Raw genomic sequence first — 17,462 nt, forward strand, 5'->3', positions numbered from 1 at the left:
CACAATGTTGTGACAATCCTCCCACATACAGTTCAATCCAGGTTAATGCCACAATGCACATTTCAGATAATTATGTAACATGGTATAAGAATGTATGGAAACAAAGCCCTTTCATAAAAAGTATTCATAAAAGCAATATGATATCATAGGCAGAATTGTACTAAACATGGTTTAATATGGTATCGAGAGAATCAAAGAACGGTAACAAAACATTAATATAAAATAAATTGATACATTCACAGTTTTGGCTTTTCCCACCCTTATCAAAAACTTGTACAATGTAACTTCTCTGACGGAGGGTCTGGACCCTGCTTGTCTCCAGGGAGATGTTACTGCTTTGCCATGGATGTTCCACACTATGGCATCAAATCTATCTGCCTCAATAGTGGTATCTGTGGAGAGGCGATCCACTCACAGTAAGAATACATATTTTTGCAGTATTTTTGAGCACGAAAAACACCTGTATTGAACTAAAGACCAGGCGGCTATATTTAATGCCACACTGTGGAACAATCCAAGCAACACAATTATATCGCAGATGGAATATCCAGAAAGGTGCACCTTTAACTGAGTAGGTGACAAAGTTTAAAAAGTGCTTGCTGTTGTTGATACATTGTTACAAAATTAAATGAATGAACAATAAAATACAAATAAAATGTACAACAATGATTGTATTGTGAAACTACTTGTACATTGCATATCGGTTTACCACTCTTCATTTTTTACTTTCCATTTTGAGCATTGTTAAGTAATTTCTGTTGCAAAAAATATTTTTTTTTATAAAATTTTAAAGTAAAAAAGCAGGTACATTTCCAGTTTTACAGATGGCCGAACACATTAAATAAATATGACTTTGCTGGGCATTTCTATGTACAGTCTCTATAGAGCAGATCTACACGAGCCAGCCTATTTATGAATGAAGCACTGTGCATTATGTATTACTGCACCATGAGTCACAGCAGGACCATGAGCTGTCAGCTGGATGTCAGTCAAACTTTAAAAATGGTATTGCATTGCCACAGTCCTTTAGGGGTATTTTCATTCAACTATTGTCAATGTTTGAGAAACTAGAGAAGCAGACAAGACACATTCATGGAGACAAATCCATATCAAACTGTAATGTGTCTGTGGGGACTCACTTGTGTCATTTATGTGAAGGACAACAAACATCCTGTGTAAAGCTCAGAGGTCCCGATATTTTTAGGACTGTCTTTTCACTTCTCTTGTTTGCATCTCTAATCTGGGGAAAGTTAATTAATAGCTGATTTTAGTGGACCCCATAAACGACAATTAATTTTATACAAAAGTAAAGGATATTTTATAGGCTGAAATCTTGCCGTGTTACAAACTACTATACTTTTTGTTGCACAAAAGTTTCAAGCTTTATAATGATCCGTGCAGTACACTCCATCACTCTCATTGCAACTTCAGATGTGAATCTGTCATTGGGTATTTGAGGAAAAGGTAGGAGATCTGGGTAGCGAGTCCTGAGACTGTCTACCCCATAACCATCTAAGATCTGAACGTCATTGGCGAGCCCTGCTAATTGAGCGTTATACTCCTCCACTTTCTGGGCGAGAGCTGTGGGCTTCACATCTTTATCTGACTTCCCCCTCACGGCATAGTCTGCAGCTATCAGGGCCAGCTTGGTTGCTAAGTAACATTTAAAGCAAACCCACTCATTGGCATTTTTATGGAGATCATTTCGAGCAGCAGAGTAGTTGGCTCTAGCTTGCCTTAGCCATCGCCGAGCCTCCACTGGGTTTCCGACTGTCTTGAAGGTTGGAGGTACAAAGAAGCGGTGTGAGTGGGATGAGCCTGCATAGCTGGGGTTATGCTCCCTGAACTGTGTTCTTTCCGATCTATGACTGGTTGCTTCTTGGTTCCATGTGGAGTAATATCTTTGATAGGAGAACTTATCTGACTGGTAACGTGTGGATGATGAGGAATAGGATCTCCTAGAAGTTCTGTCAGTGTTTTGCTGATCAGCCAAAGATTGCTTTTCCATCCGGCTAATCTCATTTTGTAGGTGCTTGAATACCTCTGTAGCAACGTCCAGATTTTCTGCATTTTTGTCAGGATGCCATTTGAGATATAATCGGCGGATAATTTTTTTTCTCTCCGTTTCTGGAAGCTTCCATGCCTGCTCCACAACTATGGTCACTTCTTTGAGAATCTCAGGCAAAGCATGAAGTTTGATTTTTTTGGGTGACTGTTTTTGTGGTGGAGGTCTGAGGTTTTCCTTGCCTGTAAATATAGGAGGCATCGTTCGAAGTGTAGTTGAGCGGATATCAGGACTTGTAGGTGTTGATGGGGAACTGGTGTCTCTCACTTGAGTGCTTTCATCTTGTCTGGAAAATTTGTACAAGTCAAGGGAGCTGACAATTTTGTACTCACTGTAACCAATGTCAATCTGGAAACGCTTTCCAAGAAAGTTGGTGTTTTCCACTTCCTCTTTTTCAACTTCCTGCACAATGATAGCATACGTGTAAGTTGGTTGATATGACCCGTAAATATCTCCACCCTCTGAATCTACCAGGTAGCCCACATATTCTCCAGGATAGAACACGTTCATTGGGTCCATCAGTAATGTATGGTGAATCTCCGCTGGTATGGGAGTTCCAGGAAGTGGAAGCTCTAGTTTTGAAGGTTCGGTTGAATCATACTTCACTCCAAGACTGTCCAACTTCTCTGTGATTCGATAGATGTCATTGCATCCTAACATGGCAATCAAATAGGAAGTGTCTGAAATCAAATTGTCTGTGGCAGACTTTAGTGTCAAAGCAAGTGCAAGTAGAAAATTAATGTCTTTACTATCTGCATGCTGGATGTAAAGATGAATGACAGATGTGCCATATCGTTTTAGGAAAGCTAAGGTTTCACTGCGACTGTGAGGGATAGGTGGGCAACCTTTAACTTTCAATGTTGTCTGGAGTTTCTCAAAACAAGACACCTTCAGTCCTTCACAAAGTGCTTTGCAGAGACGCAAAGCTTTTTCCTCATTCACTAAGTAGGCATTCTCATTTTCATGTTTCATTATTCGGATCAATCCAGTGATGAATTGCTCAGATGAGAGCAACAGCTGCAGGCGGCCTTGGAGAGAACAGAGCGCACCAAACTGGCACATTTTTGGAGAGTCTTCATCCAGTTGTTCTTCAAGGATACTGCTTAGCAATCGTGGTCTTAGTTTCTGTGGAAGCAGCATTATTAGCTTTGTGTGGAAAGCGTAGTCTTTGCCTAGGTAGCACTGGCTCATGTCTACTAGCATTTGGACACCAACATTACCCTGAATTCTGCTTTTATAATGTGGTGCATCGTCAAACACTAAGCCGTTGGATTTGACTAATCGTCCATCATGACTGGGTAAATAAAATATAAAATCCCGAAGATTCTCTAGATCTTTGCGGATTTCCACTGGATCGTTATGTAAAGATTTGAACAGACCCGACACTACCCTCTTGACAGTTCTCATTTCGTTTGGGTCAAGATGCTTCCCTTCTGAACTTCTGTAAATACGCCCGAGTACTTCCACGTACTGTTTGGTTGATACAACATCTTCAGTCCCAAGAAGTTTGAACAGCTGATGAAAGGTCCCAAGCTCTAAAGGTAATTTATACAAGTATGGCTTGTAGTCAGATTCGTTATCCAAATTAATTACTACTTCTTCAGGTTTCAATAATTTCCAGCCATCTTCAACAATGACAAAAGGGACTCCACGAAGCTGGTAGCGGAAATCTTTTTTATCTGCATTCAGAAACTCGTAAGTCGATCTCAAGATTTTGTTCCGGGTTTTCACCATTTCATCTTCTAGATTGGCAAGGTTGCAAATGTTCTTACAGTTGATGATCACTTTTTCCAATGGTGGGTCAAGGTTTACACTCAGCACATTGAGTATTTGGTCAAGCTGTTCCTGCCCACAAAGGGCATTTCCTTTTTGGTCATTTATGCTTGATGGTGTTGCTTTTTCAGGCAAAATAGGGCACGATGTCCAAAGCAAGTTAATGATATCTGTCTGCTTGAATTTAGGATTAACTTGAGACCCACTGAAGCGAATGAGAGGAAGAGTGCCACCCACCTCTTGGTACTGTGGGTGAAGTCTGGCCAGTTCTTTTGGGGCTCTCTCAGGACAGAGGAATGGGATCATTGACAGTTCTTTAAGAAAGGTGCCTTGGAATAGATCAACTCTGTCTTTGAAAATGTGGTTTAGAAGAGCATCAACTGTGTTTTGAAGCTTTTCTTTGGCCCAGTTCTCAGTTTGGGATTTTATGCTGATTTCTTTTGCAAACTGGAGAATCTGCTGTTGTGAAACGTCATGCTTAAGACCAATTATTCGCAGAAAGGTGATCCACAGTGATAACTGGAGTGCTCTATTTTTTGGTTTTGAAATCTGTTCCACTTTTCTGAAAAAGTCATTTGGAATGAAGGACTTTTGAGGAAGCATAACTTCAAAGACTTCAACCGTCTTGTCAAAGAAAAATTTGGCTGGTCTTAGACGGGTGGAACTATCATAAATAAATGAAAGTCCTTCCAACTTTCCATAGAGTTGGTCTTTCACTTCAATAGAATCTTCAATAGACATGAGTCGCTCTTTTAAATGCACGATGTGCTCTACTTTTGCACTGTAAGTCAGGATTTCAAACTTTGGCAACAGATGCTGAAGATAAATTTCAAAGTCATCAATTGGAGTGCAGCCAAGAAAGGAATACAGCTCTTTTAGCTGCGAATTATCAGCAAGGAAGCCATAGGAAGCATTGAGTGTCCACTTGTCTATGTCTGCAGCAGGTATGTCTTTAGTAAGAACATAGTTTGAAACAGTGTTTGCAATGCTAATGTATTTTCCACTGACAGATTTGAAACATGGTAGAAGTTTCAGACTCGGAATGTCTTCTTGTTTTAGGTTAGCGAGGTTGCAGTTGAAATACAACAGCAAGGCCTCAAAGTCTTTGTCAGTAAAGTATACAGACTTGAATCCACTTGTTTGTATCATATACTCAAGAGCTTTCAAAACACTTGAAGGATTTTCAATGTTTGCAGTGTGCTGAACCAGAAAGGGCAAAATTGGATTGTCTTTGGCACATATTTTGTTGACGGCCAATTGAATGCACCCTGCTTTCATCAGTGTATGGAAGACTTTATCATTTTGGCCTTGAGGAAATACAGCTATGTTCATCAAACTCAGAGGTAGAAGCAAATCATGCTCAGGAAGGATGAGTTTTTCTCTCGCCATGAATTTAACTCCAGGAAGTAGAGCCCAGTCTTTCAGGATGTCTACAACTGTGTCAAACCCAGGTTTTATCTCCACCTGATCCTCTTTCACGGCTGTATTCTCACTGATAAAACTCCAAACATTTTTAAGCCAAGACTCGCTCTGAAAAGAGTCTCTCCATCTTACTGGAGTTTTTGCACGATATTCTCTAGGGAGAACAGAGCCAACCATCTCAGAAAAGCTGCTGATGTCAAATGATTTTGCAGCCCCTGCCTTGATTAAAATGTTGCTGTATTTGATATATATTGCGTTCATGAACATTTCTTTTCGTGGTAGTATTAGTTCATGGTGTGTGGTGAGAAACTTTGGTCTTTTTGTGTCAAATACCTGCAGCATGTTATCCATTGTTACCAGCAAAGGCAGTCCCTCTATCTGGAAGTCTTCCTCCTCAATGTCCTTGAAGCAGTAGTCAACAAGGAGTTTTACATTATGAATGACCTTGTAGTTTGACTGCTGTAGACGGCAGGGCAGTTTTCCTATTTGGCACGAAGTGTCTGGGGCTGTGAATGTGTGGAGAAAGTTGCAGACATCTTTTGGAGTAACATACACCACTGGTATTCCGGCATCTTCTAAACCAAGGTAAAGATTGGCAGATTCATCACAACTGTACACCAGATTGAAACCAATATCCAGCAGCAATGTTTTGAGTCGGTAGACATTTTCTGCAACAGACTTTCTTGATGTGATGTTGTGCTCTGTATTTTTCAAATAGTGAAGCTCATCTTGTAACAAATTATCAAAATATGCCCTGCCTTTGTTTACAGGAGTTGTATTTACCCATGAAATGTAAATGACAGAATGCATTTCAGAGTTGTCCGTGTGTGGAGCCCTAAGAACAGGCAGCAGACGCTTTTGCTCAGCATGAACGCATTGGTAGACTGCTTTCACAAGGCAGTACCAGTCTGCCTGGATATCCATTTTATTGACTGGGAAGAAAAAGAGATATTTACGTAGAATGTCTTTCACTGCGTGAAGTGGTGTTGCCTGTGTGATGGTCATAGTGGGATCAGGGCCCGGGAAGTACCGCCGCTTTAGCTGACTGAGCAGTTCTACCAATGCCGGGGCTATGAGTGATGTCATTAAGTTATTGTTCCAATCACTTCTTACACCTACTCCATTGTCATCCCGCCACAAGTTTCTTCTGGCAGAGTCGAGAGCAAAGTGTCCATTAACATGAAAAGGCAAGCCAGTCTCTAATGAGAGGGGAAGAAAACAAAAGGCTCTGTGGGTCTTTTTGTAATTGTGGCTAACACAAGCTGCTACACCTCCCCTGGGAAACAGGGTTATATCCTCATTTTTGTGAGCTGAGATTACACTTTTTGAGACATTTTGAATCTCAGGAAAGCCAGATCGATTGCAGATCATCCATGTTGTCAAGCTACCATCTGAATCCTCTATGTCCAGTGTGTAGGTTATCTGTTGGGCAGGGATGGCACTGAGCGGCTTCTTTTTTGTCACACTATCAATCACTGAGGCATGAAACTGTTTCCGCTTTAGACGATCTCCATCAGTAATTTTTGCTGTTACTGAATACAACACCTTCAACTCTCCAGTTGAACTTTCAACTTGACAAATTGATATCTTCTCCATGTGATTCAGAAACATTAGCAGTTCTGCTCCATCTAGTTTTAGTTTCTCCAGCAGATTTTGGACCATTCTGTCTGACGCTGGAACAGGACAAATCTCTGATGCCTTTGCCATCTCTGTGGAGCGAATAGGAAATCGAAACATTGTACTGCGTTCCAACTTAAAATGGGCCCCCAGATACAGATTGAGCACATCTGAAAATTGGGATCGAAAGTCTGAGTCCAAATCTCTGAACATTCTTCCAGGACTAACTGAGGTCGCTCCAGGAGCAAATTGGGCATGTGGATCAAAGATGCACAAAATGTCATTATTTGAGATGAAGGAAGGGCAATCGGTAATGTGATATACAGAGTTGAAACCTATGCCATATTGTCCAGTTTTGCCTGGATTGGCCTCCTTTGTGCCTCTTCCCAGGTTCTGTATTCCCCTGACGTCATCCTCTGTGAATGGCTGATTGTTGTAAACACACAGAGCTGGACCCTGCATTGGAATCCACTTATCATCAAAAATTCTATCAGTGGGGTGTGTTCTTGGATCAAATACAAAATAAATCTCAGTGGCTTTGGCGTCATCTGCATTTTGGAGCAACTCTTTTAGCATTTCTTTCTCTGATGGATATGCATTCAGGATACTTTTAATCCTGCTGGTGAGCTTCTCCTTTTGGCCAAACTCACTACCCAGAGTACTGAAGCATACATTTGATGCGTACCTCTCCAAGGCTTTGTGGCGTTTTGGGACTGCACCAAGTTTGATTGCAACCTCTCTTGGAATATCTGAATGACAGTACTTTACAGAAGAGTCTCGTACTTTGATCCAGGGGCAGTCATTGTAGCACAGTGACTTTGATGGTTGCAGTGTAAGCCCAGAGTCTGGTAAAAGGATTCCACCGTAATTGGCCTGGCAGTATTCTTGATTTTTATCCCTGATCAAACTCCAGATGCCTTCACTGATAATTCGACGACTTAGCTGGAAGTTTTCTTCTGTAAGTGACGTTCGGCCACATTGTTGCTTCAGGGTTTCAAGGACAGATGAGAAGTCCTCCACAGAGAAACTGGACTGTACTCCGACATTTTCAAACAACTCACGACAGCTGTTCCTATATTTATTAGGTAGCTGGTAAAGATAGGGTGCTGCATCAAAATTCAAGTAGAATGCGACTTTAGTTGGATTTACGTAGGTGTTTTCCACTAATATAGAGTTGAAAGACTTGAGTTCATTCGTGATTTTCTTCTTTGCCATCTCATCCTGCAACATTTCTTCATGCAGATATTTGTAACAGGCATTTGTTATGTTTTCTTGATAAAGTGTGACACCATCAAATGATTGGGACAATGTATTGAGTTGTTGGATGACAAGTTCAACTGAGGGCTTCCTTATTAGCCCAAGATAATCTTTCACAGCCAGTGACATCGCACCACAGCCTTTAAAAGATGGTGAATTTTCATTCAGAATGGGTTTGATTAAGCACACAGTGTCCTGGTGCTCAGTTGTAAAAAGCTCTTTTGCAGAAAACATGGTAGTTGGCGTAAAGTCGTTTCCATGCCAAGGCAGTGAGAACCCTGCAGGTCTTGTTAGAAATGGAAGAAATTTTGTGTTCTGTAGCTTCTCCAAAAGTTTGGATTCTCCTAGGTCACCAATTTTGAGTTTCTCATCTATAAGGCTGAGAAGGATGCTACTACGAATACATGCAGACATGTGGTTGCTTTCATTGAGCTCAATGACAGACTCTGTGCGTTCAGTAATGTCTTCCCATGACAGATCATCCTTCACCATACCCAACTGCACAAGCTTCACCAAACACACAGGGTTGAGGTAGTCTTTTGTCGTTCCTTCAGGAAATCTCCCATCATCAGGGTTGTACAGCTTTGCAACTCTTCCCTCTGGATGAATAAGCCTAGAAGGTAAAACCAGTTCCTTGTTGGGGCCGGAACATGGTAAGCAAGGGGTGACCATCAGTATTGGGGCAAAATCTTCCATTTTCTCATTCAGGACATACTGCATCAATGGATCTCTGAGCTCTTCGTCAATTTCTTGTATGTGAGGAAAGAACACATCAATAAAGAACTGCTTTTCAGTCAGGGTGTTTTCCATGAGCTTTCCTTTACACCCAGCATCATCAAATCCTTCTTTTACCCACTCAGGTAGCTCAACAGCACAGAGATTTTGTGATCCACTTTTCTTGAGGTATTTTAGGAATATTTTGAAAGCCGATGGGCCGATGTCTTGTCTGCAAAGTAGTGCATCATCAAGAAATCTCACAGATTGGATTGAGACCCACATTTTCCCATCTGAGAACACTTCAGCCTGTTCACCGTCTCCTCCTTTGGCTATTTCCTGATAGACTCCTTGACTGATCAGTGTGAAGTCATCATGCACTTGACCAGGATCAGGCCATGCTGCATAATAGTTGTAGTCAAGCAGTTCTCCATTTTCTGCCATTATTCGCAGCATGGTGAGAGCTGACAAATAGGCCTGTACAATGACATGTCTCATGAAGATGGAATTCCACTGGCCCTTAGTATCCGTTTTCCAAATCTCTTTGCGGTTTGATGTAACCGCAAAGCAGCCATTTATATGGACCGGCAAGCCTGTTTTGATTCTGAGAGGCAGGTAGCAAAATACTTCTCCAATTGCCACAGGGCTAGTCTTTACTGTCCATTTACGATTTTCTTCCTCTAACAACAAAACAGCAACACCACCACAAGGAACTAGTCCTAGTCTTTTTCCACTGTCATTGAGAGAGAACTTGAGAGCTTCATTTACATCCATGCAGGATGTAATGAGCCAGTTGGTGACCTCAATAGCCTTTTGGGGCATTTCATCTGTAAGACGTTTTGACTGAATTCCTTTTGCAGCCATCTCAAAGTACTGATTTGGGTCTTCCTCTGAGCTTCTGAACAAAGGGGAGTGAAGATCAACCATGCGTTTGAACACATTATGAAACTCCTCCACCACAACACGTATGATGCAGCCGGACTTGGGCACATCGGCTGGTACCTTGTTGGTACTAGCAGCCTTTTTCATGACCCTGGCTGCTGATTTGAGGATACTTAAAGGTCCATATGAGGCTTTGGACGTCCATACACTTTTGTTGATTGTTACTACGTCTTGTGCTGCAGCTGGATTTGGTTCTTCATATTTGAGATACTTCAGGACCATACTTCCGACATGCTGAGTGAACAGAATGAAGCGATGGCCACAGAGACTGAATTCATCAACCAAGGAATAAACATCAGTTGTGTTGTAATAGACAGTACTTATTTCACTGACCGAAGCTTCCTGTTCTGTTCTGAAAGGTAGTCTGAAAAGTGTTCCATTGAATTTATAAGGCGAGTCCTGAGCAAGAGGCAGCTGGCAGTTGAAGACATTGATGAAAGGTTTGAACTGATTGGGAAACTTCCTTAGCCTCTTTTGTTGTTTGCTCCAGTTGATTTTGATGCCTGGATTCGATGGGTCTCTGATGTGCTTGCTGATGTGATTGATATTTGGGTCAAACATGATCATAAATTCTCTGCTTATAATTATTGGGATATCTGTAATGTGATAAACAGAATTAAATCCCAGTCCAAATTTTCCAACTTTATCGGCTTCACATCTTTTAATTGAACCCCCCAACCGTGTGATGTTCAGGAAGTCTGTATCTGTGAAAACTGAGTTGTTGAAAGACCACAGCGATGGTCCATGGCAGGCAATCATTCCAGGGTCAAGGAGATTTTCACGGATGTCCATGTTCTTGCGCATGTCAATAAGGAAGCTGCATTCAGTTGCACTTGCATCATCTGCATTCTGGAGAAGCTCTTTAAAAATGTCTGCCACAGAAGGATATTCCTCAAGGATGTTCTTGATCCGAACTGTTAAAGGTTCACGTTGGCCTGATTGCTCAAATCCAAGATTTTCTGGATTGATCAATCTTGTGCTTAAACATGGCACTTTAAGCCACTCTGCAGTTTTCATTGGGATATCATCATGCACTAGTGTGATAGGCTCAGATGAATCTTCAAGTATATCATTCAAGTCATCAACTTTAATGTCACAATAGGTGCATTCGTGAATAGGCTTCATGGCTAATTTGTTAGGGTTTTTATAACAAAGAATAGGCACATGCATGTTGGTGTCCACAGGAATTTGATTGTTGTACAGCCATCTTAGGATGTTGATCAAAAGGAGAATGTTATGTTTGTTTTCTTCATTTGTCAAGTTGCCTTCTTGACATTTTTCCAGGACATTTTTGATGACATCAAACACATGGCTGGGAATAACCTCTTCTATAGAGCCGCAAAATTTGAAAAGTTTGTGGAACTTTCTGATTGTCTTTGGCAACGAATAAAGATAAGGCTGCAAGTCGAGATCAGGGAGGGGCTTGAGGACAGTTTGGCCAGGCGTTGAAAATGTCTTTCCTGTCCACACCCAGTCAAAAGACAGAGACTTAAGTGCCTCTCTTGCATCTTCAAGATGAGCCTGCATGAAACCATAAATTTCAAACAGAATCTGCTGAAACTGATACCAGTCTTCTGTAGTAAAGGCCTGTGACTTATGCCAGTCATTCACTGCTTTCAAATGCTGTAATACCTGGTCAACCTGAGGATCTAATTTTAACTTCAGGGATTTCTTCATACCTCCAGAGGTGTGTTCAGCCATTGCTACAGAAGAGCCAACGAGTACTGCGTGGGAAATTTCACACATTTCAAGAAAGGAACAGATATTTAGATCATCCCCTATCCAAGCTAGGGTGTTGGGGTATGTCGGGGGTCTTTCCTTGCAAACAGGTACCCATTTCAGCTTAAGTAGAGAAGACTGGACCTCAGCAGATTTGATTAGTTTGGTCTGCTTATTTAGGATTTGCAAGAGGGTTTTAGCTTTTTGAGTAATAGCAGCCCAATCTGGTTCTTTCTTGCTTTGTAAATCCTCTATTTTCTTTGCAACATGAAGTACATCTTTTTCACTTAGTTGAACCTCATTCCTCAGGCCCAGTTGTCGAAGTGAATGCAAAATATCAGGGGATGATGTGTACACACTTGAAGGGAACTTTGTTTTCTCTTCCATGTAAAACAGATTTTGAAGAATCTCAAGCCCCGGGTCAAAAAGATCTGAGGCTGTGACTGGTTTTCCACACGGCTGTTGAATAAATTTGATTTTAGAAAGCCATGTAATCACAGCTGAGTTTTCATTCTTGAGAAATGCCAGATGTTTAAGTGCCCAAAGCATGATTTGGTGTAAGTCATCTGTTTGATAATATCCCTTTTCAATATCCTGAACAATAACCTTCACACATTCTGTTGTTTTCACCTGCTCCACATTCATCAACTTTAGAAGGCGCATAGACTCCTCATCACGACAGCTCACAAGGTTAATGGATAGTTTCACATCTGGTGGGTACTTGGCTCTGTGATGCAGCGCCCGAGCGCCCCTCAGTGATATGTATTTTGAAACACCTTCGGAACAGCTACCTACTTTCTCAAAGATTGAAAGTTCAAGCAGGGTGTGTTTTTCTCTGTCTGTGATGTCAGATAGTCCTGCCAGAAAGTTTCGAAGTGCAATTTTCTCTTTAACTGAGAAAGAAGATACCAGGCTTGCTAAACGCTGTGTTGATATTCTGTCCATGTTTTGCAGCAGCACACCAGGCGAGAATGGATGGATGTAATTTTTAAACTGAGGATGTTGCAAACAAGAATCCAGCTTTTTAATTACTTTGATTCCTAGTTTGTCCATTATGTTCAACAGACACTCGGAGACACCAAGCTCTTCATCGTTGACATAAACAATAGGAGATGGAGTTTTGAGGCGGAGTAGAGTTACAGACTTGATGCTTTCATGAAGTGGCTCAATTGGAATCAATGGCATATCGTCAAAGGTACTGAGATCATCTGCAAATTTGATGTACAAATGTTTCCAAACCATCTTGAGCCAGGACACTGTTGGATGCTGCAGCTCTTGGTTTCCAGGTTTCCATTGGACTGTGAAGTCTCTTGTTGGCCAGGCCTTAGTCAGAATCTCTTTGAGGAGTCGAGCTGAGCGCTCTGGGGTCAGCACTTGCAGCTGAGTACAGGGCCTTCCTGTCACAAAAATTACATTGAGAGGTCAAACATGTAAATGTGTTTTGTACACTTCATAGTCTCATTTGCCACACTCAAATGCTATAAAGCATATTTGTTACTTACTGGCATGAGACAAATATGCAAAAATATTTTTAAAATCCAGAAGGGAAAAATATTTTCACTATCTAATGCAGTAGTAGAATTGACACCAACAGCTAGAGGTGGGTAATATAATCAAAACATAGACAATATCATGAATGTTGTTTAGAAGATATGCAACATTTGAATATTGAGTACATGGTTTGTAGTTTTATTAGATTTTCATTTTTATTCTTGAACTTTCAAATAAAAGTATAAGGTAATATTTCTGCACTTTTTTGATTCATTTTACAGAAATCACATTTGTCTGATAGTACGTTTAAATACATTTCTGTTGGATTTACCTAATATCCGTCTCATTATCTGGATACTTCAAGCAATGAGATTATATTTTTTGTCAATATCATCCACCCCTACAAACAGCATGTACAAACATATTATTAGCACACAAAACACATCGTAATATGGTTAATGAAATGGTAACATTGAAAAGATGCACAGCAAGAGGAAAAATCCGCAACAGTAACTCAAGGTTAGGTATTCATTAGGGCTACACATTGTTTGTCATACATAATTCAACAGACCTTCCTGAAGGACCCAGATTTACAGTATCACCATTACTGTAATCAATTTTTTACTGAACCAAAGTGTTTATCTATTCATTGACTTTTTTAATCTAATATTGTTCATTGTGATATAAAATGTGAATATGTAACGTACAATATTGTGTAGCCCTAATTTGCATCATGCTGAAACATGTTAATTATCACACCTAAAAGACATGGGAATGCAGTTACAGTGTGATACATTCATTGATAACTGCACATTAGTTGGTTAATACAGGAACCACACTTTTAAAACGTACCAGAACAACCCCATAGATACTGCTGCACTGAAAAGTAAGATTATTTTTGTTGGTTATTACCATTATCACTATCTAAACTGTTACAAAGGAGAAGTTAGTTTTGTTACCTCTACTTTTGGCTGCTTTCTTCAGTCCGTCCATTACTGAAAGTTTAAGGTTTTCTAAGACAAAGCGACCTTCCAGTCCAGGGTACAGGGAACTGTAAGACAAAGATAAAGACCAAAAACAAGTAAGTAGTGACAGACTAGAATGTGTGGAAATATTATGTCAGTAAGTCACTGTATCATTTATGAAATGCCATGTGCTTTGAAAAGATGTCTGACTACAAAGCAAGAAGTGACAGGAAACATTAACATTTAGGTTTCTGATGAAAAACATGTTTTGTATGAAAATATTCTCTGCATTACTGTAGCTTTGGTCAAATTTAGATTAATCTTATACTCAAGGGCATTTCACGATCCAAACAGATATCTATATGTACTATCAAAATAATTGTTAGTTGAAGCCCTAATTGTGATTTTAGTGTATTTCTAATGGTTTTGTAAAACAGTTTGAATTTCCTTTTGTATTATTTGTGCTAGACAAATGCCTTTGACTGATTTTGTGCCTGTTTTTATTTTAAATAAATACATGAGCTAAAAGCTGTAAGATATTACTGATAACATTTGGCAAAGCAAGTCTTTACTCATTTCACTCTCACTGTTACAGTAGTTTAAATATTAACATGACTAATAGGCCTAGTTAAAACTTGTATACAACATTTGACAGTTTTACCTGGGATACTCCTCTGATGCAATGTAAACAGCGTCCTTCTCTGTGACTGAGGATGTGAACGTGGTGAAGGACTTGTCTTGCAGAGGCAGGAGCTCCAGCCCGATGAGATCGCTGTAGTTAGCATCGCTCAGTGCAAACCCCAGCAGCAGCAGCTTTTCCTCCGCCGAACCCTTGTGTTTGTGTTTCCTGATAGCCTGCCTCAGCAAAGTCGGGCTCGCTTTCTTCACTTCAGCGGCTTCAGGTGTGTAGGCAGCTAAGGCTGAGTCCACCGAGGCAGGCACCTTTGCGACCTGCATTCCTGAGCTTTGGAGGTAGTTAATCACCGTGTCTGCGATTTCCTTCTCGGTGTCCAGTTCTGAGAAAACCGCCTGATCCACTCTGACCCAGCTTTCACTGAGGGAATAAATGACTTTCTCTTTTAACAGTTCATTAAACAAAGGCTGAAGGATGGGTTTCCAGCGGGACTTGATGCGTTTCGGGTCAGGCCAGGCTGCGTAGGTTCCTCTAGGTGTCAAAGTAAAGTTTTGGTCCTTTTTGCTCTGTACCCTTCTGACAGTTTCAAAGATAAGTGTGTAGTAAGCTTTAGGTATGATGGTCATTATAAGCAGCTCGTTCCACAGAGCTGCCGGATCCCTCCACTGGTCCACTTCTCGCCATTTTATACTCCTCCTGTTGTCCGTTAGGCCGAAGAAGCCGCTGACATGAACCGGCAGTCCCGTTTCGCTCTCCTCGCCAGGCGGGAGAGGGAGGAAGCAGAAAGCGCACCCGGAAAATCCCACCGTTGCTCCATCATCATCGTCTTCATCCGTGAGAGGCATGGCGATACCGATGGAGGGCATAAACTTTAAATCGTCTGCCAAATTGTCCAGGTCGGCACACATTCCCCTTCCCCCGACGCCGTTGCACACCAGCCACATCTTCCTCTGAGTCTCCTTTGCGGTTTCGTCCTGCGTTTCAATGTTGAGCAAGTATGTGACGCATGTGATGGTAGAACTAGGGATGCCGTTGCTATAACTGTCTACCGCTTCTCCTAAAGTCTTCAGTGCGCCGGTTCTTTCCAGTTTATCGTTTGCATTTTCCGTCGCTGTAACCTGATAAAGCACTCTCTCGGTTCCGTCGGAGTCCCTCATGTGCAAAGAGACCTTCTGCACACTTTTGAGGAAGAGAAGCACAGTGTCCGCGTCGGCTTTGAATGACTCGAAAAGCTCCAGAACTTTTTCCTTGTTGTAAATGTTGCCGCTGAGTTGTGACGGTGCTGTGCGAAGGGGGAAGCGGAAAAGTGTCCCGGGGAAGTTGCCATCTTTCATTGTTTTTTCAGAACTTCCTAAAATGCCGATGTAGGGAGCGAACTGGTCGGCGAGCTCCGTGATCTCTTTCACGTCTGTCTTGAGGTTCCAACACTGACCGGACTCATTGACCCCGAACAGTGTCTGATGTGGGTCTAGCATCGCGATCTGGTCACCGCTGAAAATGCTGGGGACGTCTGAAAAAAAAACAAGAGAAATGTACTCGTTCAATCCTTTAAGGCATGTCAAGATTAACTTTATAAATGATTTCCATTCTGTGTTAAATATTTAAAAAACTTAAAAAAATACCATCACTAATACCATAGTGTTGCAATGTTGATTTTTACAATTATTCATGGTACCTAAATCTATTGAATTTGAACTTTAGCAGGAGTTCTGCCCAAATGGTGTTATTGTTGACTGTAATAACTCTCACCTGTGATGTGGTAAACAGAATTGAAGCCAATTCCAAATCTCCCGACTTTCAAAGGATCCTCTCTTTTCCTGCTTCGTGCAATCTCCTGGATTCCATTCCAGTCTTCCATTGTGAACACTGCATCATTATAGATGTACAGCGCTGTACCTGAAATACAATTACATGCCAAATTATTAAATATACACAGACTACTATTTAAAGAAGACATATTATGTCTTAGGCTTTTAACAAAACCATCGCTATAAACTTAACTCAATTATGTAACTTAACTCTCTACGATTACATGTCACACGTGTTGTGTTCAAATATGTTCCTTAGCCATTTTTTAAAGCTAAAATATCATAAATGGAAATCCGCTGCTTGTTATTGTGAAATGTTACTTTGAAGAGACAGGCCAATCAGTCCTGCAGGAAGTCAAAACAAGTATTTTGTCTGAAATACATCGGAGGTTGAATCTAAAATATATGTATGTGGCCATCTTGTCAATGCTCGCTCTCGTCATTGACACATTGCTAAGCAGGGATGGGCCCTGGTGTCACAGCTGGGCATGTGTCCTTGGGCAAGACACTTCACCCACGTTGCCTCAATGTGCCAGTGTCCATGTCTGCTGGTGTATGAATGAGTGTATGACTTATAGTATAGTTTAATTCTATTATTTTCTTTGCTCAAACATGTCCATTTCTCCATAGCACTAGTTTAGGACATCAGCTTATGACCCTTGTGGTTTAATTAAACATGAGAACTGATGATTATTTGCATTCATCTAAGCCCAGAGATAATAAAATATCTTTACCTTGATGCTGACCCATGGCAGGAGACCACAGTGACTCCACTCCGTATTCCGTCTCATCATACATAAACCTGACTTCTGTAGCTCCGGCATCTTCAGCATTTTGAATCAGCTCCTACAAATATCATTTAAAAAAGCATACATTTACTGAGCTTCATCTGTGTATTTGTTCAAGTGTGACTTCGTACTTACTTTGAGAATCTGTCCACCTTCAGGGTACCTTCGCAAAATATCTTTCAGGAATTCCACTAGAGGTGGTGTTGTCTGCCCAAATCTGCCTGGAAAACACAAAGCCCTGTAAGTCTCAATATTATTTTTTGTAAA

The 17,462-nt window shown here is 41.0% G+C and overlaps 1 protein-coding gene across 1 annotated transcript; it reads right to left on the minus strand.

The window, feature by feature from the left end:
• Nucleotides 1-259: 259 nt before the first annotated feature.
• On the minus strand, nucleotides 260-17,412 carry sacs (sacsin molecular chaperone). The gene is made up of 7 exons (XM_072460767.1): nucleotides 17,331-17,412; nucleotides 17,142-17,253; nucleotides 16,349-16,495; nucleotides 14,627-16,109; nucleotides 13,960-14,051; nucleotides 13,853-13,879; nucleotides 260-12,906 (listed from the first exon to the last, which is right to left on the minus strand). Exons 2-7 carry the CDS (start codon nucleotides 17,203-17,205, stop codon nucleotides 1,352-1,354), a joined length of 13,368 nt encoding a protein of 4,455 aa, XP_072316868.1. The 5' UTR covers nucleotides 17,206-17,253; nucleotides 17,331-17,412; the 3' UTR covers nucleotides 260-1,351.
• Between the last annotated feature and the right edge of the window lie 50 nt (nucleotides 17,413-17,462).

Source organism: Eucyclogobius newberryi, unplaced genomic scaffold (assembly GCF_026437365.1).
Source record: "Eucyclogobius newberryi isolate DKJ021-1_F unplaced genomic scaffold, fEucNew1.0.hap1 SCAF_10, whole genome shotgun sequence".
NCBI lineage: Eukaryota > Metazoa > Chordata > Actinopteri > Gobiiformes > Gobiidae > Eucyclogobius > Eucyclogobius newberryi.

Excerpts from the sequence above, each read along its gene's own strand:
- sacs (XM_072460767.1), bottom strand. The coding sequence starts at position 17,205 with ATGTATGATGAGACGGAATACGGAGTGGAGTCACTGTGGTCTCCTGCC. Across the intron at positions 16,496-17,141 it reads TGCCATGGGTCAGCATCAAG|GTACAGCGCTGTACATCTAT; the intron begins GTAAAGATATTT and ends ATTGTATTTCAG. Across the intron at positions 13,880-13,959 it reads GAAAGCAGCCAAAAGTAGAG|TGCAGCAGTATCTATGGGGT; the intron begins GTAACAAAACTA and ends CTTACTTTTCAG.